Source organism: Mustela erminea, chromosome 5 (genome assembly GCF_009829155.1).
Source record: "Mustela erminea isolate mMusErm1 chromosome 5, mMusErm1.Pri, whole genome shotgun sequence".
NCBI classification, from domain to species: domain Eukaryota; kingdom Metazoa; phylum Chordata; class Mammalia; order Carnivora; family Mustelidae; genus Mustela; species Mustela erminea.
Window position 1 is genome coordinate 33,586,611 of NC_045618.1, and position 25,259 is coordinate 33,611,869.

Below are 25,259 nucleotides of genomic sequence, written 5' to 3' on the forward strand. Positions count from 1 at the left end.
TTTTTTATGTTGCTGTCCAGTTTTCCCAACACCATTTGTTAAGGAAACACTCTCTTTTCCATCGGATGTTTTTTCCTGCTTTGTCAAATATTAGTAGACCATATAGGTGTGGGTCCATTTCTGGATTTTCTATTCTGTTCTGTTGATCTATGTGTCTGTTTTTGTACCAGTACCATACTGTCTTGGTCACTGCAGCTTTGTAATATGACTTGAAGTCTGGAATTGTGATGCCTCCAGCTTTGCTTTTCTTTTTCAAGATTGCTTTGGCTATTTGGGGTCCTTTGTGGTTCTATACAAATTTTAGGACTGTTTGTTCTAGCTCTGTGAAAAATTCTGTTGGTATTTTGATAGGGATTGGATTAAATGTGTAGATTGCATTGGGTAATATAAACATTTTAACAGTATTCTTAGAATCCATGCACATCAAATGTTTTTCCATTTCTTTGTGTCACCTTCAGTTTCGTTCATTAGTGTTTTACACTGTTGGTGGGAATGCAAACTGGTGTAGCCACTCTGGGAAACAATATGGAGGTCCCTCAGAAAGTCGAGAATAGGGGTACCCAATGATCCAATAATTGTAGTACTAAGTATTTACTCAAAGGATGCAAAAATATTAATTCAAAGGGACACATACCCCTTGATATTTATAGCAGCATTATCTACGATAGCCAAATTACTGAAAGAGCCCAAATGTTCATCAGCTAATGAATGGATAAAGAGCGTTTGGTGTGTCATATACACACACAATGGAATATTACTCTGCCATAAAAAAAGAATACAGTCTTGTCATTTGCAATACATAGGTAGAGCTAGAGAGTATTATGCTAAGTGAAATAAGTCAGTCAGAGAAAGGCAGGTACCATATGATTTCACTCATATGTGGATTTTAAGAAACAAAGCAAATGAACTTTTGGGGGGGAGAGAGGCAAACCAAGAAACAGACCCTGTAACACAATTGATACATACTCGAGAGGAGGTGGCCGGGGGGCGGGTACTGAATAGGTGATGGGTGTTAAGGAGGGTACTTGTCATGAGCACCGGGTGTGTGTATGTCAGTGATGAATCACTAAATTCTACACCTGAAACTATATTACACTGTATGTTAATTGGGATATAAATAAAAACTTGGGGAAAAAATAAAAATGTTTTTTTAAAAAATTGAAAATAGTTAACTCTCCATAATGTTTTAAACTGCTCCCTGATCTGTTGTGTGTTATCTCTGACATCTTTGGTAGCCATAGTCCAGCTTTTCCTAGTAGCTTGGATTGGAAATCTGAATATTATGTATGATATTGAAACCTGGATTAGTCAGACTTCATATCTGCACTTACCAACATTTGCAGTTAATTAGAGTTGATATCTTGATTTTAGGAATAATTTATCTCTGAAGTTTAAGCTAGAAAATCATTGAATTATAGTCTCAGAAAAGGACTAGAATTTGACTTTATATTTGGTATTTGCCTGAAGAATTAGGTATAAATCATTCATAAAGTGTGTGATCAATCCAAACCAATAAAATCCCTATTATAATAGAAAAATATACTGTAATCTTGGAGTAGAGAAGGTTATTATACAAAACTATTAAAAAGGAAAAGTTGGTAAGTTCATCACCATAGATACAAAGTATTACTGTATGATAGAAATGACCATAAGCAAGGCAAAAGGAAAATGACACATCCTATGAAAATATCTACAACTCGTATCAAGGCCTAGTTTTCCCTAAATTAATAGGAGAAGCTCCTTTAAATAAGTAGGGAAAGACCTCCTACCCAGTGAAAAATGGACAAAGGATTCACCAACCACTGCTCAACTTGTTAACTCTTGACTCTTCAGAGAGTCCATGAGGTCAAATGTATTTTTATTATAATGCCAAGAAAATATTTGCCCTTTTCATTCTGTTGACTTTTGCATAGATGGTAGAAAACCAATTATGGATAAAACCACTAAAAGAGAATATGTAAATGAACATTGGTCTGGAAAAGAAAAAGTTACATTAAAAAAAAAAAGTCATGCTGACTTTGGGGAAGTTTGAAAGTACAGAGAAGTGTAGAGAATAAAGGATATTATTCCACTCAAACTAGTGTTAATAATTTGGTGTGTTTGCAGATTTAAAAAAAAAAAACCCTACAATATACAAATTTATGTCCAGTTTTTAACACATTAGCAATTTTCCATTTCCATGTATCTAAAAGCTCTATGTAATCAACTTTAAAAAGTACTTCCTTCGTCCTTGTAAGAGAACTGAGATGTAGGGGGTTCACCTATTCCTTCATCTTTGTTTAATGCTGATTAGAACTTGGGCCTGAATAGCCTGTTTGATTTTCTTCACTCTCTTATGTAATTCCGAGCTAATCCATGGTGAACTACTTAGTTGGCTTGATGATGATTATGAATGCTGAACAAAGGCAACTCTTCTGTTGAATACTAGTAAGTGTGTAGTAGAATCAGTTCAGATTTTTCCAGCTCTCTGGGGCTTTTATATTACATATCTTACATAATGTTTTAGTCATTTATTTGGCTTCATTAAAATAGTCAATATCAAGATGTCCTGAAATTTATGTGATTGTGATCGGTCATAATGGACATTCTGTGTTGATACTAACTCCAAATCTTGTTCTCTTCCTTAGTTCCACAGTGCCATCTTCTTCTGAGGCATCCTTTGTTAAATTTGCAGACTGATCTTCTATTTCAAAGGCCTTTTTCTTAATATATCGTCTGCGTTCTGAACTCAGAACTGAAAGTGGAATAGCAATCTTGTAATTCTCTTGATTTTCATCTTGCTGTGTGTTTTAGAATGCATGAATTTGGAAGGGTTAGCCTAAATGCCCTTGGAGCTGCCCTCCACTTCCACCTTTTTCAGGTGAAGCCTTTTTTTTTTTCAGGTGAAACCTTTCAGGTTTCTGTTTCTGAGATAGCATATCTTCCTTCTTTCTTCCCAAAATCAACTCAGAAATCTGTCAGTTTATTTTCCCATGCTGTTTGAAAGATATCGGCATACTGGCATAAATAGCTAACTTTGAAAAGGAACTCTTAAAATATCTCTTTTACTGTGAAGTATGTATAGAAAAAGTACAGCAGCATACATACATATCTTAATGAATTATAAAGGAACTATCTAAATACCACCTTTAGGTCAAGAAATAGAACATTGCTAGCACCCCCAGAGGCTCTCCTCTTTCTCTTTCCAAACACAATCCCTTCTTCCTCCCAGCATAAGCAATAACCTGAGTTTTATGTTAATCACGTAGTCTGTTTTATTTGTTGTATGTATGTATGTATGTATGTATGTATCTCTGAACACTAGAGTTTTGTTTTACCTGTTTTGGGACTTTAAAAATGGAATAATCATGTAACTTGTTTTCTATTTGACTTAATTTACTCAGTGTTATGTGTGTAAGACTTATCCGTATTGTTGTGGTTAGTTGTAGCTCATTGTCATTAATGCTGTAGTATCACAGTATTCACGTATACCACAGTGTATCCATTCTAGTGTTGAAGGACTTTTGGCTTATGTTTTGGGGAATTATGAATAATGCTTCTGTGAACATTCTGATACATGGATTTTTGATGGACATGCATATATTTTTGTTGACAATACATAGGAGTGGAATTACTGGGTCACAGATACATATATCATCAACGTTAGTTACATAATAGTGAACTTTTTTCTAGCATGGTTGTACATACTAGCAGTGTATGAGGGAGGGTTCCCAGTTGTTTACTCCACTACATATGTTGCCAGATTCCTTCATTTTAGCCATTTTAATGGGTGTGTCCGAGTGTTTTAATTTGCGTTTTTATGCTGTGACTCTAATGTGCTTATTCCATAAGTGTATTGGCCATTTGACTGTCCTCTTTTGTGAAGGACCTGTTCACATTCCTGGCCCATTTTTCTAATTGGGTTGCCTGTTTTTGTTTGATTTGAAGTTCTTTATGAATTCTGGTTACTCCTGTTTCAGATTTTTTTCTTTCACCCTTAAATGTATCTTTTTTTAATGTTCAGTTAGCCACTGTATAATATGTCATTAGTTTTTGGTGTAGTGTTCTGTGATTCATTAGTTATTTATAACACCCAGTGCTCAACACAACATGTGCCTTCCTCAATACCCATCACCCTGTTTTATCTTTTGATTAGCAGAGGTTCTTAATTTTAATGTAGTCTAATTTATCACTCTTTACTTTTAGGGTCATGTGTAAGAATTTTTTTTACTACCCAAGGTTATAAAGATAATCTTTATTATCTTTTAAAAGCTTTATTGCTTTGCCTTTGATATTTAGGTATCCAGTTACACCTGGAGACAGTTTTTGTATGTGATAAAATGAAGGCAGTGATTTTTTGTTTTTTTGTTTTTTGTCTTTTTAAAAATTGTATTTATTTGAGAAAGAGAGAACACAAGCAGGGGGAGGGGCACGGGGAGAGGGAGAAGCAGACTCTCTACTGAGCAGGGAGCTCAAAGCAGGGCTCAATCTCAGGACCTAGAGATCACGTCTGAGCTGAAGGCAGATGCTTAACTGACTGAGCCACCCAGGTGCCCCTCCAGTTTATTATTATTATTTTTTAAGATTTTATTTATGCATTTGACAGACAGAGATCACAAGTAGGCAGAGAGGCAGGCAGAGAGAAAGAGGAAAACAGGCTCCCTGCTGAGCAGAGAGCCAGATTCGGGGCTCGATCCCAGGACCCTGGGATCATGACCTGAGCTCAAGACAGAGGCTTTAACCCACTGAGCCACCCAGGCATCCCCAGTTTATTATTTTTAACAACTAAAACATTTAGAAAAGTTGCAAGACTAGTACAATGAGTACCCATGTACCTTCACCTAGATACAACAAATGTTAGTATGTTGTCATGTTTGCCTTTCTCTCGCTTTTTTTTTTCTGAACCATTTCAGAGTTTATGACAGTTTACCCCTAAATACCTCAGCATGTGTATCATAAGACCAAAGGCATTCTATTTAACCACACCCAGTGTAGTTGACGATCAGGAAATGTGACATTGACACAAGACTGTTATATAATACACAGTCCATATTAAAGTTTCACCAAGTATCCTTTATAGTGATTTTCTTTAAACCAATGTCCAGTCAAGGACCATGCATTGCCTTTGGCTGTCAGGTGTGTAGGCTCTTCCCTTTACTCTTGAATGCTTCCCTCACCTTTTAGGCAGTGATCTTTATATTTCCCCATGGATATCCAGTTTTTCCAGAACCATTTATTTAAAAAATATTCTTGGAGTGCCTCGGTGGCTCAGTCAGTTAAGCGTCTGACTCCTTGATTTCAGCACAGAGTCATCAGACCTAGCCCCACATTGGGCTCTGCACCTTGTCAGGAGGCTGCTTAAGATTATCTCTCTCTCTCACCCCCAAACTGCCTCCCCAGCTTGCTTGCTGTCTTGCTCTAAAATAATAATAATAGGGGTGCCTGGGTGGCTCAGTGGGCCCCACATCGGGCTCCATGCTCAGCAGGGAGCCTGCTTACCCCTCTCTCTCTGCCTGCCTCTCTGGCCACTTGTGATCTCTCTCTGTGTGTCAAATAAATAAATAAAACCTTTAAAAATATAAAAATAAAAATAAAATAATAATAATAATAATTAAATAAAAAATTCTTTTCATACTGTCATGAAATTCCCCTTTTATTATAAATCAAGAGTCTATATGTGCATTGATCTGTTTCTATGCTCTCTGTTTTGACTTTGTACCAATACCAGGTTTTTAAATTAATACAGCATTCTAAAAATAATCTGCTGGAACAAGTCATCCTACCTTCTTCTTTAATCGTGTTTGATTATTCTTGGCTCTTTATGAATCGGCTTCACAAAAATTCTCTTGGAATTTTTACTGAGATTCCTTTGAACTAATGATTGCTTTAGGTAGAATTGACATTTTTACAATATCGTTCCCATCCATGAACATGATTTCTCTCTCCATCTAGACCAGTTCCTCTCAAAAATGTTTTAAAGTTTTGTGTGTAGTGACCTTACACATTTTTTCTCCTTGTCTGATGACCTTTTTCAACTTACTTTCCTTAGATTTTCTGCCTCTACAGGCATATTGTTCATGAATAATGATAGCTTCCTTTGGCCTTTTACAGTCTTTTTGCCTTTTATTTCTCTTTCTTACATCAGCTAGAACCTCCAGTATCCTGTAGAAAGGAAGTGCTGATAGGGATCATTCTTGGCATGTTTCTAGTCTGAGTGGCAAGCTTTCAGTCTTCTACCACAAAGTATGATGTTTGCTATAGAATTTTTGTAGACACTTCTTAAGTGTGTTTCCTTTTATTCCTGTCTTTTTAAGAGTTGTTACTATGATTTTATGTTGAATTTTATAAATTGCTGTTACTGTATGTATTTTATTGACACACACACAGTGCATTTCTAATGTTAAACCATAATTTACATATTACCGCAATGAATCAACTAGTCTTACAGTAATATCCTTCTTATATATTGCTTGAATAGGTTTATAGTATGTTTTTAGGATTTTTATACCTGTGGTAATGAGTAAAATTATAATAGTGCTTTTAATATCCTTGTTATGTCTTGATATCAAGGGAATGCTGGCCTCTGAAAATGAGTTGGGCAAGCGTTCTTTTTAAAAAAAAAAAAAAAACTTTTGTGGAAAAATTTGTCTTCTTGTTTGCTGGTAAAATCATCTGGGCCCATAATTTTCTTTATGGAAAAGTTTTAAATTGTAGATTGAATTTATAAGATTTTTCACATTTTAAAATTTATTGTTTGACAGTATTAATTACTTGGATTTTTATAGAAGTTCTCCAATTCATGTAAACTTTCAGATTTCCTGACATAAAATTGTTCATAGTAGCTTCTTAACTTTTTTATCTACAAGATTTATAATAGTGTCCCTCTTTTCATTCCTGCCTTTGGTTATCTGTGAATTCTTAGTTTTTCTTCATCAGTCTTGCCAGGGTTTTAAACTTCTTATTAGTCTTTTTAAAAAGTTACATATTGGCTTTGATCCTCTTTTTTTCTAATGTTCACTTACTCTTATCTTTGTTTCCTTTTTTCTCCTTTGGTCTATTTTGTTACTCTTTACCTAGTTTCCTGAAATTGGTGCTTATCTCTTTAATTTTTAGCCTTTCTTCTTTTCTAATGTATGCATGTAGGGCTGTAACTTTAGGGTAGGCAGTGTTAAAGTGTATCTCATATATTTTGATACTGTTGTTCAAAATAATTTCTAATTTCCATTGTGATTTCTTCTTTGTCCATGGATATATTTTTTTAAGATTCTATTTATTTATCTGTCAGAGAGAGAGAGAGCGCGCGAGAGTGCGCGCACATGCACAAGCAGGCAGAGTGGCAGGCAGAGGCAGAGAGAGAAGCAGGCTCCCTGCTGAGTAAGGAGCCGGATGTGGGACTCAATCCCAGGACCCTGGGATCATGACCTGAGCCGAAGGCAGTGGCTTAACCGACTGAGCCACCCAGGCATCCTTGTATATTTTAAAGTCTATTTCTTAATTTCTGAATTTATAGGGATTTTTAGTTTTCTCTTTGTGATGACACTACCAGGAAACTTATTATAAATTACTTTAAAGGTCAGGTAAATTTTTTAACCCCTTGGAAATGTATTTTCTTACTGTATATGTTTTAAAATAAAGAATATTCTGGGCACCTGGATACCTCAGTGGGTTAAAGCCTCTGCCATCGGCTTAGGTCATGGTCCCAGGGTCCTGGGATCAAGACCCCACATTGGGCTCTCTGCTCAGCAGGGAGCCTGCTTCCCCCCGCCCGCCACCCCTACTTGTGATCTCTGTCTGTCAAATAAATAAATAAAATCTTTAAAAAAGAGAGAGAGAGAATATTCTGAAGTTGTTAGATACTGGGTTCTTATATGTCTATTATGTCACTTAATGTATATCAAGTTGCTTTACTGGTTTGTGTATACACATTTGTTTTTTCTGTGGTAGTTAAAGCATTGTCTGTTTCTTTGATTATTTCTGTCAATATGTTACTTTAAACTTTCAGAAGCCATTTCTGAGGTACTTCCAAATTTGGAAACCTACCTTCTTCATAATTTGAGCTTTTGTCATTGTGAAATATCCCTCTTCATCACAAATTAACACTTCTTACCTTAAAATTTACTTTGCCTGGAACTTATTTAGCTACACCAGTTTTCTTTTGATTAAACATGCTGGGTCTTTTATTCCTATCTTTTTACTTTCAGCTTTCTAAATTCTAATGTTTTATATGTGCCCCTAATAAATTTCATATAGTTGGGTTTTCTTTATTAAGACACTCTGACAGTCTTCAGATTTTAACAAGTGCATTTAATCTATTTACATTTAATGTAATCACTAATATATTGGGATTTAAATCTGCTATTTTATTTTGTGTGTTTTATTATTCCTACCTGATAACATGTTCCTTTTCTTTATTGCCTTTTTGGGGTTTGTTTTTGTTTTTGTTCTGTTTTGTTTTGCCTTTTTCTTTTGATTACTCTTTATTCCATTTTTTCTTTTGTTAGTTGCAAGTTTTACACTTTGTTACTCTTTTTTAAATAGTTAACCTAAAGATTATAACATAAATCTATGACTATCAAAGTCTGTTAATTTGTACTTTTATCTTCGATGATATAAGGACTTACATATGCTTCAGCTGTTATTATATTATATATTATATATGATGTGGTTGTTCTTGTTATTTTTAAATCCACACATTATTCTTATTTTTTATGTAGTCAGTATTCATTCAAAATTACTCATATATTTTCTTTTCCTTGTTCTTCATTTATCACCCCAATTTCTCTTTTTTATTATTTTTATTTTCTCTTTTTATTTCTCTTTTTTATATCCCTTTAGTGCAATTGTATTGGTGATTGTATTTGTAATTGTATCTTAGTCTGTGTAAAAGTATCATTATTTCAACTTCATTCTTGAAGGTGGTTTTGCTTGGTGTAAAATCATAGATTGGCAGTTTCTTTCCTTGCATCACTATAAAAATAGCATCTATTATATTTTGCTTTCCATTATTTCTGTGGAAAAGTAACCTTTGTACTGAATAGTTTATTTTTGTCGCATGTGTATATGTAGTTTTTTCATAACTCAGTTAACATTTTTTTGAATATAGTTAACATATACAATATTACATTAGTTTCATGTGTACAGCATAGTAATTCAACAAATATATTTTACACAGTGCTATTGCAGGTAGTTACAGTACCACTGACTAGGTACCCTGTGCTGTACTTTCCAGCCTGTGACTTAGACATGCCATAATTGGAAGCCTGGATCTCCTACTTCTCTTAACTCATCACTTTGCCCTCTTCCCTCTGGCAACCATTGGTTTGTTCTCTACATTTAAAAGATCTGATTCTTTTTGTTGATTCATTTGCTTTATTTTTTAGATTCCACATATAAGTGAAATCATGAATTTGTCTTTATCTTACTTTTTCACTTAGCAGGATACCCTCTGGTTCCATCCATGTTGTCACAAATGGCAAGTTCTCATCCTTTTTTTATGACTGCATATATTCCATTACTTTTTTATCCATTTATCAATCAGTGAACACTTGGGCTGCCTACGTAATTTGTAAATTAATGCTGCAATTAACATAAGGTTGCATATATCTTTTCAAATTAGTGTTTTCATTTTCTTTGAATGCATATCCAGTGGAGGAATGACTGGATCATATGGTTGTCCTACTTTTATGTTTTTGAGGAACCTCCATACTGTTTTCCAAAGTGGCTGGACCAGTCTGCATTCCCGCCATTGATGTAAGAAGGTTCCTTTTTCTCCATAGCCTTGCCAATACTTGTTATTTCTTGTCTTTTTGATTCTAACCATTCTGACAGAAGCAAGAGGATATCTCCTTGTGGTTTCGATTTGCATTTTCCTGATGATAAGTGATCTTGAGTATTTTTTCACATGTCTGTAGGCCGTCTGTAGATTTTCTTTGGAAAAATGTCCATTCAGGTCCTCTGTCCACTTTTTAATTGGGTTGTTTGTGGTTTTTTTGGTTTTGAGTTGTATGAGTTCCTTATATACTTTGGATATTAATCCCTTATTGGATAGATGATTTGAATATATCTTCTCACAATCAGTAGGTTGCCTTTTTTGTATTGTTGCTGGTCTCCTTTACTATACAGAGGCTTTTTATTTTGATGTAGTCCTAGTATTTATTTATTTTTGCTTCTGTTTCCCTTACCTTAGGAGGCATATTTAGGAAAATGTTGCCATGGCCAATGTCAGAGAAATTATTATCTGTGTTCTCTTCTAGGAGTTTTTATGGTTTCAGGTTTACATTTAGGTCTTTAATACATTTGGAGTTAATTTTTTGTGTCTGATGTGAGAAAGTAGTCCAGGTCATTCTTTTGCATGTAACTGTCTAGTCACCGCAGCACCATTTGCTGAAGAGACGGTCTTTCCCCTGTCATATATTTTTGCTTCCTTTGTTGTAAATTAATTGAGCATATAAGCATGGGTCTATTTCTGGACTCTGTTATGTTCCTTTGATCTTTGTGTCTGTTTTTGTACAAGTACCATACTGTTTTTTTATTACTACAGCTTTGTAGTATCTTGAAATCTGGAATTGTGATACCTCCAGTTTTGTTCTTCTTTCTCAATATAGCTTTGGCTATTCAGGATCTTTAATGATTCCCTAGAAATTTTAGTATTTGTTTTAGTTCTTTGAAAAATGCTGTTGCTATTCTGAGAGAGATTGCATTGAATCTGTAGATTGCTTTGGGTAATATGGACATTTAGCAATATTAATTCTTCCAATCCATGAGCATGAATATATTTTCCAGTTGTTTGTGTCATCTTCAGTTTCTCTCATCAGTATTATGTAGTTTTTAGAGTACAGGTCTTTCACCTCTTTGGTTAAGTTTATTCCCAGGTAGTTTATTCTTTTAGGTGCTATTGAAAATGGAATTGTGTTCTTAATTTCTCTTTCTGCTACTTCATTATTAGTATTTAGAATTTTAACTGAATATTTTTGAATATTAATTTTGTGTCCTTGTTGCAGGTATACATTTTTTTCTGACTACTTTTAAGATTATCTCTTACCTTAGAGTGCCTGCGTGGCTTGGTTAGGCATCCTGACTCTTGATTTCAGCTCAGGTCATGATCCTCAGGGTCAAGCCCTATCTCAGACTCCATGCTCATCGCAGACCAAGAGTCGCTTGTCTGTCTCCCTCCGCTCCTCCCCACAGCTCGTGCTCTTACTTTCTCAGTCTGTCATAAATAAATCTTAAGATTATCTCTTGCCTTTTATTTTTAGCAGTTGTTTCTATGTATGGACTTCTTTCTGTTTATCTTCCTTAGAGTTTGAATGCTTTTCTCAGTCAGTAGGTTGATATATTTAATTGGTTTTGAAATATGCTCTGTCATTATCTCTTTAGTGTCCTACAGGATCTCTCTCCTCTTCTGGTATTCTTTCTACATATGGTTGATCTTTTTATTTTGTCCTTTCTAACTTTTTACCTTCTTTTCCTAGTTTTTTCAGGAAAAAAATTATTTTCTGCTTGATTCTTTGTTTTCTTCTGACTTAACTTCCAGTCTACCATTTCAACTCTTTCTCTCTCCTCCGGCATGATTATTTTAAGTCTGTCTGATAGCCACAGTATCTGGAGTCATTGAAAGTTTCTGGGTTTTGTTGTTTTCACTAGTTTTCATTTACATTGTCTTGTCTCCTTTTGTGCTTAGTTACCTTTGATTATGTGTCATACATAGCATTTGAAAAACTATTAGTAGAAGTATTTTGAGGACTGAGAGGACATGATTTTCCTCCAAAGTGTGTTTTCATTTTTTTTTTTTGTCAAGTTCTAGGGCACTTGCAATCTGGGGTTACTTTAATCCGGTTTTAGGACTTAAATTTTCAGAACCATTCAAATGACTTGAAGCTAGGCTACAGTGTCCACAAAGACTTTTATTTCAGCTTACCCTTGTTTAAGATGGAAACCTTGGGGATCTCAGCGTCAGGCATGGAAGTTTTACCAGGCAACAGCCCATACCCTTGTGTGCTCCAGTTTTTATTTCTACCCCAGGGATTGGCAAACTTATTCTATAAAGGACCAGAGAGTAAATATAAGGCTTTGTGGACCATACGGTCTTTGATGCAACAATCAGTGCTGCAGCTGTTTTTCGGAAGAGCCTAGACAATGTGTGAATTAATGAGCATGAATGTATTTCTGTAAAGATTTATTTTCAAAATCAGTCACAAGGCCAGATTTGGCCCAGAGCCATAGTTTGCTAACCCCTGCTGTAGTCTGTCAGAAACTCTGCTCAGATTCTCAGCCACATCTTCTTAAATTTAGATTAGCCCTGAATGCTGAACTAGCCTCTCTTTTGTTTGCTTTATTAACTAGCTCTCTGGTGCCTTCAAGAATATTTTGGTTTTGGTTTTGTTTTTTCAAGATTTATTTATTTATTTATTTATTTGACAGAGAAAGAGAGAGAGATCACAAGTAGGCAGAGCAGCAGGCAGAAAGAGAGGGGGAAGCAGGCTCCCTGCCGAGCAGAGAGCCTGATGTGGGCTCAATCCCAGGACCCTGAGATCATGACCTGAGCCAAAGGCAGAGGCTTAACCCACTAAGCCACCCAGGCACCCCTATTATGGGTTTTTAATGTTTGGTCCAGGTGCTCTTAGAAGGAGGTTTAATCTGAAATACCTAGTCTGCTATTATCAGAAGCTAAAGTCATATACAAGGTAACTAAATTAAAAGCAATGAGATTTTCCCTTCCGCCCTAATCTCAAAAAGGAAATTTCTTGAGGTGCTCTCAGAGAATCTCTCTCACACGCATCCTGTAATATATAAATGACTTTTTTTTTAATGAAACTGACTTTTCAGGACATGTTTCTATAGTCTTCCTAGAGAGATTGTGCATTCCAAGGTTAAAGTTACGGAGCAGCATTGTCTGTCAGACCTTTGTGGATGGAAATGTTCTGTATCTTGCAGTATTACAGTATGCTAGCCACTAGCCTCCTGTGACAATTGAGCACTTGAAATGTGACTAGTATGAGTACAGAACTAAAATTTAACATTTATTTAATTTTTACTAAATTTAAATAGCCAGGTATGGATACTTGTTTGGAGTGGACAAAGCTTATATTAAGTGAAGAATCTCTCCTCTCAGTGCATAATGTGTTCCCACAGTGCCACCTACCAAAGTATCCATTTTCTAGTGCTACTGAAAGAAATACTTAATCTAAATGTGTTTGATGGACAGTATCTTCTAAATATCTGAGCCTTGCAGAATGTTTCCATTTATTCCTACCATTTACCTGGTTTGATGGAAGTACACAAACTTGCTGTTCTGAACAGGCTGCATACACCTAATGCAGTCACTCAATTTACTGCTAACGCATATTTTTCTTTGCAGGGAAAGGGGCGACTTCGTCGAGGAAACTATCCAAGTCCATCCTCTCCTGTTGTGGTCCGGTTGCCCTCCATGTCTGATGTCCCAGAAGAGACCTTGACTAGTGAAGCCACTGTGGAGACTGACATCACAGAACAACAGCAAGCAGCCATGCAGCAAGAGGAGAGAGTACTGACTGAGCAGATTGAGAACCTACAGAAGGAGAAGTAAGTTTCCAGGAGGAAAGGGAGCCACCAGTCGTTACCTGTTTTCATTTTCTGCATTCTGTGCTCTCTTGGTTTTTCCTTTTTTATTAAACATCCCCTATGTACCAAGCACTGTATCCGGTAATACAGGAGATGCAAAGATGGAAAAGACATGTTGCCTGGACTCAGGTAAGAGCATGAAGAGTTGTCACCTCAATGAGGGAAGCTCCATGAGCAGGTGTACCTGAAGCTTCTTGAGTGACAGTGCTGGTGACTGCGATAAGGTGTGTCAGTCTTAGCCAGGTCTCCGAACAGGTCTGAGATCAGCCTCATTGAACAGGTTGGTCTTTCAAAGGAGGAGTAAGGATTCCTAGGCTAAGACAAAAGTCCCTTTCAAGAATGAGTGTCATTCAGAACTCCCTAAAGTGGGACATCTTGGTGGCTCAGTCACTTAAGTGTCTGACTTCAGCTTGAGTTCTGTATAGGGCTCCTTGCTGGGTGGGGAGCCTGCTTCTCCCTATGCCAGTTGCTCTCCTTCCTTGTGCTTGCTTTCTCTGTCTGACAAATAAATAAATAAAATCTTAAAAACAAAACAAAAAACGAGAACTAAAGAAGGTTATTATCTGAAGATCAATATAGCTATGGGGCCACCAACAGGATGGTCAGGGTAAGGCAGCAATTCTAGTGGGTGCTGGGATAATAGGTGGGGAAATTGGTGGCAATTTAGGAGAGAGGCAGATAGGCAGCTCTCTGCCCTCTACCATCATTAGAGCAAGGTTAAGTAACAATAACACTACATCTTGGGGATAGTACAGACATGCTATGGTTCTTTTTGAGGCTACTGTGTATTGGTTCTTATGGACAAAAAAGGCTCTAAAGTTTTAAGGGGATTTTTGTTTCTGAGTTTCAGGATCTAAGAGATTGATGCATTAGGGGACATTTGAGTCTGTTAAAATACGTTTTGCCTGTCAGGAGTGATTCTAGAATTTTGGTAAGCTAAAAAAGCAGCTGGGACTCAGCTGTACAGAACTCGATAAGGCAGAGGTTGTGCACCTTGACCAGGGGCTAGCTATCTAATTTGAAAAGAGGACCTCACTCAGCTTTGATGAAAATGTCACTGGAGAATATAGTTTGAGATACGTAGAGTGGAAGCAGAGCTAAGAAGGCTCTGAAAGAGAGGAGATTTGATGAGAAAGGGAGTAAGAATTGGAAGGATAAAGAAATTGTGGCCAGTTGGGGACTCAGAGCTACTATGTTTCCAGGTAGTGACAAACTCTAAGATCTGCACATTGGAGAGATTGCCCACATAATGTGAAGGAAAGATTGTTAGAAGTAGCAGACACAAGGACACTTTAGTGTGAGAGTACTGAGGTGAGCTTTTACGAAGATGTTTATTGACAGATCAGGTGACATCAAGTAGTAGCGGGAAAGCAAGATTAGCAACCAAGTCCAAGACTTGAAGGAACAAGGGGCACAATTGAGAGGTAGGTTGGGTGCCTGATGAAGAGGAGTAGAGAATGCTGTGAGTGGAGGTGGCATAAGAGGCAAAGGACAGAAAAGATCAATGACGTTTTACTTCGTCGTTAGTGCCAGTTCATGGAAAATAGTTAAAGAGCTAGAAGGAATCATAGAGATTATCTCATGTCATCTCTTTGTTTTGTGGTTGAGGGGGCTGAGGTCCAGGGACAGGAAAGTACTTTGCCAATGCATTAATATGAGTGTAGAGTGAGTTTAGAACCCTGATCTCCTGGTTATCAGCCCAGAGTTCATTTTACCAAAATATCTTACAGCTGCAGCATCTTTTCCCTGCTCACTCTTTGCTCTGTTATAGGTCCCAGACTGTGTTTGTAGCCTCCATCATTACTGTGGCTTACGGTCTTTATCACCACTTTGGATGGGAACAGTAGGAAATGTGACTGTTTTGCTACTTAAATTTCTTTCATCGTAAGTCTTTTTTTCCTGTTGTCTTCCTTCCTCCTCTTATCAAACACTGGTGCATTTCTTGATTATATCTTACAGGGAGGAGCTAACATTTGAGATGCTTGTACTGGAACCCCGTGCTTCTGATGATGAAACCCTTGAGTCTGAGGCTTCCATTGGGACTGCTGATAGCTCAGAAAATTTGAATATTGAGTCTGAAGGTGCCATCTCTGAGAAGTCAGGTAAATGAACGTATTAGACCAGAGAGTCCAGATTTGTTTTGCAAGGGAGGAATAAGGATTCCCAGGCTAAGACAAAATTCTTTTCAAGAATGCCAGACCTTATGAGAGAAGGTGACAAAGTCCTAAGGAGTTCAAATATACTGATCTTTGTGAAGCTTCCATTATATATTGTTCATCAGACCCAACATTTAATGTTTGCAGTTTTTTGTCAACTTAATGTTTTCTTCTCTGTTTACCACAGAGAAAACCCAATAATTACAACACATGTTGTCTTACTGATCCATGATCTATGTTCTAAGGGTGGTTGATAGGAGTTGGGCCCTGCTGAGAGATGGGCTTATACCAAAGGAGGCATTTAACTACGTGGCATGTCTCAGGGAGACATAGAATTACTACATATCGGGTGCCTGGGTGGCTCAGTGGGTTAAGCCACTGCCTTCGGCTCAGGTCATGATCTCAGGGTCTGGGATCGAGTCCTGCATCAGGCTCTCTGCTCAGCAGGGAGCCTGCTTCCTCCTCTCTCTCTGCCTGCCTCTCTGCCTGCTTGTGATCTCTCTCTGTCAAATAAATAAATAAAATCTTAAAAAAAAAAAAAAAAAAAGAATTACTACATATCCTGGCAGTATTTTATTTTTTAATTTTACTATGTTGTATTAGTCACCATCATTAGCTTTTGGGGTTTTTTTTTTTTTTTGATTATTTTTTTGTTTTTGTTTTTTAATTTGCCAGAGAGAGAGAGAGCACACACAAGCAGGCAGAGAGGCAGGCAGAGGCAGGCAGAGGCAGCGAGAGAAGCAGGCTCCCCGCCAAGCAAGGAGCCCGATGTGGGACTCGATCCCAGGACCCCGAGATCATGACCTGAGACTCCAGACTTCTTGGGGTTGATTCTTAAATGATATGTTTAGAAACGGGTAACTTCTCAGGTTATGGCTGTGGACAGAGTAGGTCAGCCTGGATGCTTCAGACCTCAGCCCACCCATCACACAGGAATTGTGAAACCTATTATTATGGGATGATTTGCTTTAGAGGAAATTGTCACTTAGAGCTTTGATCTCTTCTTTTGAATTAGAGAGAAGCTTGGTCCTTAGCTCCCTGAAGGCAGCTGGCAAATCTGAACCTTCAAGCAAGTTACGAAAGCAGCTAAAAAGGCAGCAAGACTCTCTGGATTCAGTAGACTCTTCATTCTCTACTTTATGTTCATCTAACACTGCATCTTCTCATGGGACCAGAAAACGATTTCAGATTTATTCTAAATCTCCTTTCTACCGAGCTGCATCAGCTGGCGAGGCCCTCGGAGTGGAAGGGCCATTCGGTCAGACCAAATCCCTGGAAGACAGGCCTCAGTTCATCAGCAGAGGAACCTTCAACCCTGAAAAGGGCAAACAGAAATTAAAGAATGTGAAAAACTCACCTCAGAAAACCAAAGAGACCCCAGACGGGACAGTTGTGACTGGCCGCAGGAAAACTGTGGACCCAGACTCCAGCTCCACCCAACAGCTAGCTCTCTTTGGAAATAATGAGTTTATGGTCTGAACTGGCAGCTGTGTGTCCCTTCATGGCTACAGAGTAGTAAACCCATCTCATCTTCGGGGCCTGTTCCCATCCCCTTGTCCACAATAGTTCAACCTAATTGTGGTCCTGCCTCTTGCCCAAGCATACAACCAAGAACTTGTGTGCTGATTTCCTGGGCCTCCTGCAGAAACAGAAAGGCCTCTGTGAAGCCTGCTGGGGATGGTGCCAGCTGTGCCTTGGCTGCTGTATTTGACTGGGGAGTTCACTAAACAGAGCCACCGGGGGCCTGGGGATTTGGTCAGTTGTGGAGATCTTCCTAGTTGCCTCTTCCTCCATCCTCTTTTCCTTCCCAGAGGTGGGTGTTGAACTGGGGGGAACATGGTGGGCCTGAGGGAACCACTGATTTTTGACATTTGAAGAAAACATATAAATCTTTCTTAACCGCGAAAGCAAAAGCCTTTGGGTTTATTTTGGGATAGTTAGGAGTTGGGGTAGAATATAATTTTTTTCCAAGGATTTATAAACAAAAAGCTTAAGCCCTCTATTTTAAGATTTTTGAGAAATACTCCATGTTATATTCTGGGGAAAGTAAAAACCTAATTGTTTCCATGAAGCCATCAGAGCATGTCTCAGACATCTGGTTACATGATGAAGAAGAGAGTACATGTTTTGTTTTTTGATGATGTTCAGTGTCATAATAATGCTGGTTTCACTCCTGGTTATTTCCTGCCAAATATATTGCATGGGCTGAAGTTTCAGTTTTCCTACTGTACTCAGACTTCCTGGTCCTAGGATTAGGTTCCTCTAATTTTTTTCAGAGACGTGTTGATCCCTAAACATGAGGGTCTCATCCTAATCCACCCAGGCTTTCCTCTTTGTATAGATTAATAAGCTGAAGATCACATACGAACCTGTTCATCTGCTGGTGGATTTCCACCACAAACTCAGACAAGTAATGTGACCATCTAATCACTTCTCCTAAAACATTCATACACAACACTGCATGAATAAGTGTTAACAGAAAGCTGCCAAAAAAAAAAAGAAAAGTTTTTAATATAACCATCTAACTAACTTCTTTTCCTCAGACCATCAGTATTAAATAGATGAAAAAATAAATCAAGGACTACTTGAAGCTATTTTTGTTAATATTCTGGTTACTGAAGTTTACTGTAAATATATATGTATAGTATGCATATTTCTTTTTAACCTTATGCTTCCCTCCTCCTGGTGGAATTTCTTCCCACAGATTAAGGGCAATTGGATAGGGGTGGGAGCCACTATCCCAGGGTTGAGGGAAAAATCAGACCATCTTTTTCACCACTGGGTGTCTCCCTACACCTGAGCTATAATAGCATTTTAAGCTTCTTAGCATTTGTGGGATTAGAAATCTGTTTTTGCTATTTATAATATATGGAAGATGAAACATGATACTCTTTCTTGAGATAAGTATGTGAAAATGTTTATTTTTAAAGTTACTAAATGCATCTTGTCTAACTACCACGTGCACTGTTCTGAAAAAGAGCCTTTACCATCTGTAACCTGAATTTTGGTTATTCTTTCTTTTCATACTTCGATTTGAAGTTGTGGAAATGTTAAGACTTTGTTAGGGCAGATTCTCTCCTGTTACACAACACTGAACCTCATGTCACTGCCTTATTGGTTATTGTCAAGCCCCAGAGGTCAGGCTTAGAACATCAATCTGAGTGGCAGCTAAAGGTAGCAGGAGACTTACCTCTCCCTGGTTTGGTTTCAGAAATGAGCTAGGGAAAGGAATCCTTTTAAATCTCCAGAATGATGATGGTTGTGAGTAAGTGTGAGATTTTATATCCCGCAAACATCTGCCACCTTATTCATGCTGAGGAATAATAAATGTTAAAACCTTTTAAATATCGAACTTTGGAGAATCTTCTTAGAGGAAAGCCCAACCCCTCAGCATGGTCAGGTCCCAGTGGGACTTCGGGAGCCCAGGGCCCCAAGCCAGGCTATGCAGGCGTTTCAGTATTCCTGGGGGAGTAGTGTCCTGCTGGGCATGGACTACTACTCTCTACTTGCTCCAGAACATTGATTAAATACCATATGAGAAAGATGACCCTTGTTGGATAATTTCCTTTGACCTCAAGGAACGGCCTAGAGAACACATTTTGGCGTATGTTCTCCCTTCTAAATTCTTGCAGATTTTCTTTGTTTGTTTGCAAAATAAGTTTTTGGCAGTTGAAAAAAAAAATTACTCCTGTAGGCCACTTTATAAGAACTAGGCAATGGATGTTAAGAGACTTTATATTTCTCAGGGACCTGAAACCTGAATTTGGATAAAATTAAATAAAAAATACTTGTTTTTTGGTTGCTAGATTTGTGGATTTCTAGTCATTTAACAAAGTGCCAGAATGGAGGGTTGGGGGGGCGGGGAGAGATCCGCACAATCCTAAGAATGAAGAGCAAGTGTGGGACCCTCCCTTTGAAGGAAAGAAAGCTTTGCTTCTCATAGGATAACAAGTACTGTTGGCCTAACAAAGAGATGAAGCCATAACTCCTAAAAACTGTCAGAACCAAGTGCTGTATCTTCTTCCATAGGGTCTTAACTGGTCCTCTCTGTGGTTAAAGTTATGTCACCACAAAGTGATGCTGTATTATAATCATTTACGATGAAGATGTATAACCTTCATATACATCGCAGCTGTGCTGCCCATTGCTTCTGCTTTGCTTTTCTTTGATCTCACATGCTACAGACAAAAATCCCTGTGTGGCAGCAATGGGGCAGCCCCACATTTGGAGCCCATACTCCAAAATACAGAGGAATTCTGTTCGTATCACACATTCCAGCCCCAAACAAAGGCTGGATTTGCACTTCTCCAAATTAAAGCTAGCTATCCCTTATCATGGAAGATGTAATAGAAGCAGAGAAGTATCATTTTAAGGTTACATTGTGTATCATAAGTGAAGCGAATTTGTTTAAACAAGGATCAGGGAGGTGACTACTTAGGTTGTAATGCACTTCCTGCCATTTTAATTCCTTTGCTACTCTGGGCTTCTAGAAACACAGAGGGTAGATACAGAGTTCTCAGTACAGGCCCTGAAGAGACAGAGGGACCTGAAGTCAGGGATGGGATACCAGAGCCCCTACCTTCTCATGCTTTGGAAATCAGCTGCAGCTCTTACCCTGCTGCTGGGAGGTTAGTGGAGACCTCTGTGTTCTTGACAGAGGGTGGTTTTCACTGTCAAAGACAGAGAAGAGAAGAGGGGGTCCCAGAAGCATGCTGAAAAGAGGAAGTCCAGCAAGGTTCTGCAGGCCCGCTTCAGTGACTCTGGGCTATGTTGGGTTTTTTTGTTTTTGTATTTTTAAACTATAACGAATGTGTACCTTTCACAAGCACTTTGGTGAACTAGAGAAGAGATTCTCAGGATGTGTTCAAAGCTAAGAGAGTTTTAATTTTAAAAAGAAACAGTTCAGATGGTTTTCCTCATCGTCCTCTCCTCTTTTTTCCTCCTTGGTGGGGGAGCTAGGCAATGGGCATGCATCGTTCTGTGTTGACAAATGCATTATGTCTATCCATAATTTTGTGACAGTTCCCAGCACTGTCCCCCCAATAACACAATACCGGCCTTGGTAGTAAGTCCTTGGCATTTGAGGGAGCCCTCAGTCTTTCTGTGCCCCTCATAATTTTTACCACTTTTTTTCTGGAACCACTCCCATATTTGATTTGGTGTTAAAAGGTAACAGCAAAATAATAATTGTGGAGATGGATCTATTAGGTCTTATCGGTTTCTTGGTTAAAAGTGTTTTCAAAAAAGCCACATGAAGGCACCTATCACCTTGCTATTCATTTATAATTAATACCTATTATCAACCCTCTTAGGTCATATAAAAGTTGGCACCTTTTGAACCAAGTAATTGCATTTACTAGAGGAAACGTGTGGATTACAAATTAGTATTGTATTATTTTAATAGATTCAAAGTAATTTATAAGTAAGTATGCTGAGTGTAAATTTTTAAAAGACTATGTATTGTAAAAGGACATATCCTGTGAAATATAATATCATTTTACTGTTTAACAGAATAATTCTATAAAAAGAATGACTTATCTCACCCACAGAACTGATTACATTCCTGATGAAATCAACAGGCACTTTGTAATTTCCTTTTGGGTTGGTTTTTTGGTTGTTTTTTTGTTTTTGTTTTTGTTTTTTGTTGTTGTTGGGGGGGGAGCAAAACATCATCTGTAGAAAGTGCAGTTTGTGTCACTCCGAATATGCACTATACAGCTACACAAAAGCAGCTTGATGAACAAATCACTCCATGGCTCATTAAAGAACAAAGCTTCCAGAAGCAGCAATATGTGTGGTTTGTTTTCTGACCATCCTGGCTCCTACCCCAACTCACTCCAATCCCATTCCAAGGAATAGCAGTGATTTTTGTTAAGCTGATTTTTCTTTTAAGGAAAGGACTGAGCCCCCAAAGTTTACAAAGTGCAGAAGCAGTTAATTATGGGAACTCAGCTGAATTCAAGTGAAAGTGAGATTCAAGAACTCGTTTTATGTAGTAGATGCTAGCCGCCAGGTGTTAAAACTTTCTTTAATCAGCCTAGAGCTAGGCGGACAGTGAAGACAGTAAGTCTACGGTTAGGATCCTCATCAAAAAGACTGAAGTAGCAGCAACATCTGCTAGTAGAGGCCCAGGAATTAATTCATCCCTAGGTTGTCATATTCTTTCTGCCACTATGCTGTGTGGCATTGGGAAAGTCATGAGCCATTTCTGGGTGTTCGTTTTCCCATCTGGAAATGAGCTCTCTTCCTCAGGTTTTGTATAACTCCACTGACTCTCAGGTCTCAGCATAAAAGGCAGTTATTTCCTCTTCCCCCTTCAGCTGGATTAGATATGTTCTCAACAGTGCCCAGTATTCATGGCATCAAAAAACTGTTTGAGGGGCATCTGGGTGACTCAGTTTGTTGAGCATCTGCCTTGCTCAGGTCATGATCAGAGGGTCCTGGGATTGAGCCCCATGTCTGAGCTCCCTGCTCAGTGGGAAACCTTCTCCCTCTCCCTCTGCTGCTCCCCTCCATAGGATTGTGCACTCACTCACACTCTCTCTGTCACATAAATAACTGTTTGATAAAAGCTTCCCAAGGCAAGAAATGTGCTATCTTGCTCTTAGATCTCCAGCACCTAATGAAAGGTGCCCTTGCTTAAATATTGGATGAGAAGGTTGAATGAGATTGTAGGTTCCCAAATGCCAAACTAGGTCTCAGGTGAAATGGAAAGTTGCTCAGTTTTTAAAATCCTGAGATCATCTTCCCATTTTTTTTGCATTGTTTACATTTTTGCATTAAATTAATGTCAAAGCGATAAGGGTAGTGAATTATTTCTTCAGGTTTCTTAAATTGGCCAAGTAAAACCTAGAAATGCCATTTTAAAAATGTACCCCTGTGGTAACCAAATCAACAAACCTTCCCAATGCTTCTTGGCATCTTTGGGTCTTTGTCTGTCTTTCCTACCATCAAATAGTCCCTTAGGGTGGAAGAGGATGACTGTCTCACAAATCTGAAAATTGCAGTTGAAAAGAAAGGCCCAGATAGATGCACAGAGACTGTCTTTGTGTGCTTCATAACCAAAGACATTTCTGGCTTTAAGGGCAAAAAAACTTCCACAGTATCCCCTCTCCTAGCAACAACCCTAAATGCAATGTTACCCATTTGAATGTCAAGGGGACCAATTTACAGCAAAATATTGAATAAATCCTGAGATCAACTCTGTATCGTATTAGGAAAACAAGAGCCACTCAGTGTCTTTCAGGTGAGGAGGACATAATAGAGGAAGTAGGGGGTTAATAATACACACTGGAAGAACTGGAGAAACACAGATCCAGGAAGCTCCCACAGAAGGTCGAGAAAGCCAACACAGACCTAAGCCAAAAGATCCAAAGAGCTTTCTGGAAGCTACTGCAATTCAAAGAAGGCTGCCTGAAATCTCTACCTTCCCACACAGCTGGCTGCAACTGCCTCCAGACAGCAATGACTTCCTCATTGACTTTCCAAGGCTTATGTGAGAGTGCCTGCCTTCCATGAAGGAGCCATGGGGGGAGGAGGATCCTGGGAAATGTAGTTCCTGGCATCTCTGCAGTGAGGACAAGACCTTAGAAGGGGGTGGTATTGATGCCAGGTTGACAGCAGCTAATCCAGGCAAGAAATGTGCCATCTTGCCTATGTACCTTGTCTATTTCTCCAAGACTTTCTCCTGGAGATCCCAAACAATCTCCCCTGGTATAGAATTGCTGTGCTCACACATCCCAGACCAGTACCAGCACATGAACTTCAGTAGGCCACTCTGCACACCTATGTTCTGAGATGCATGACTATAGAGTAGATAGATGTCCAGGGCCTATCTGGCCCTATTTCAGCCTTCTTTCTTGCCACAGTGCCTTTGCTCAGGCTTTCTATATGCAGGCCTTTCAACCTTATGGATGAAAACTCTTGATAGGGAACTGGATAGTATAATGGTATTATAGACATTAGATGGCTCGAATAACAGGCAAATCTGGTGCTTTTAGAACATCAAGAATATGGGGCACCTGGGTGGCACAGTCAGTTGGGGGGTCCGACTCTTGATTTTGGCTCCAGTCGTGGTCTCAGGGTCGTGGGATTGAGCCCTGCATCAGGCTCTCTGCTGGGCATAGAGACTTCTTGGGATTCTCCCTCTCTCTCCCTCTTCCTCTGCCACCCATCCCCGCTCTATCTGTATCTATATATCTATATCTGTATATAAAGAAAATAAAGAATAGCTTAAGTGGAAAGGGCTCAAGCTGGACCATACTTGCCATACTCTTTCCTTCTCAGGCACCAGCCCAGCTGGTGTCATTTCTAGAGCAGAGTGTCCTGAACCACATCCTTCCATCAAGGCCCGATATCTCTGTGAGCTGGGAGAATTCATACATAGGCCAAAGGGCAAGAAACCCCTAGGATTTCAGATTCCTCACATGACCTTCTACTTTTGACTTCAAGCATTTCTTCTTGGAGGACAGGAAATACAACAGAATCGTTCAGCCATTCCAGGGGCGGGGTGGGGGGCCTTTGAGGGGGTGGGAATGGCAGTGCCAGAGTTAGGGGAAGTTAAGTAGAGTCACACCAGGGTTCAGGTTCTCTCCAAGCCTCAGTTTTTTTTTTTTTTTTTTCACTTATCATGGGGGGTGACTGGTCCAGTCCCAGAGCTAATCTAAGGATTGAATAACAATACCCATTCAGCACTCCATTCACTGCCTGGGTTATCCTCAAGTCCCACACACGTTTACTTTCTTGCATTACTATTATCTCCTAGGTCTTTTGGGTCTGCCTTTGCAAAAGAGGAGGTTTGTCTGAGCTTCTCTCCATAAGGACTTAAGAAGTGATAGAGATTCCCCTTCTAAAAAAAGTGTCTGTAGCTGCCTGGCATTGAGTTGGATGTGCCCACCTTTGTTTATAGAAGGGTGAGGAAGGACAGGAAGGGAAACACTGAGGCAGTCAGTGGGTTCTCCAGGGGGCGGGACCCCGTCTGGAGAGAGGCAGGTTTTGACTCCTGTGGGAGATTTTGCAGCTGGGCTTGATTTGTTGCCCCTGGACTCTGCCGTGACATGGAAACCAGGTGGAACACAAGAGCCTGTGCTCATTCCTTCAGTGTCTTTCAATGGAGAGCCTTTTTTTTTTTTTAAGATTTTATTTATTTATTTGACAGACAGAGATCACAAGTAGGCAGAGAGGCAGTCAGAGAGAGAGGGGGAAGCAGGCTCCCTGCTGAGCAGAGAGCCTGATGCAGGGCTCTATCCCAGGACCCTGGGATCATGACCTGAGCCAAAGGCAGAGGCTTTGACCCAGGGGCCCCTCAATGGAGAGCCTTTAACACATTTGTTTTTTGGTTTTATTTTTTCCCCACTTTATTGAGTATAATACAGTAAAATGCACAAATCTTAAGTGCGCGGCTCAATTTTTAGGAATGAGTAAATTTGAAACCACCACCTAGGTTAACATCTAGCCACCAGAGGGCTCCTCTGGGCCCCTTCCCAACCACCCCACCTCCCAACCCCGGAGGCAAACAGGATTCCC

At 38.9% G+C, this 25,259-nt stretch overlaps 1 protein-coding gene across 10 annotated transcripts in view; it reads left to right on the top strand.

Annotated features, from left to right (window-relative positions):
• MYO9A (myosin IXA) overlaps positions 1 to 18,308 on the top strand; it is a 280,827-nt gene extending 262,519 nt beyond the window's left edge. For 9 of the 10 annotated variants that reach the window (XM_032342540.1, XM_032342545.1, XM_032342544.1 and 6 more), the window contains 3 exons: positions 13,337 to 13,539; positions 15,538 to 15,680; positions 16,750 to 18,308. In XM_032342540.1, coding sequence (XP_032198431.1) covers positions 13,337 to 13,539; positions 15,538 to 15,680; positions 16,750 to 17,213 — 810 coding nt within the window. In that variant the 3' untranslated portion in view covers positions 17,214 to 18,308. The remainder of the gene's footprint in view (positions 1 to 13,336; positions 13,540 to 15,537; positions 15,681 to 16,749) is intronic. The other variant, XM_032342543.1, reaches the window with a different exon arrangement.
• Positions 18,309 to 25,259: the final 6,951 nt, after the last annotated feature.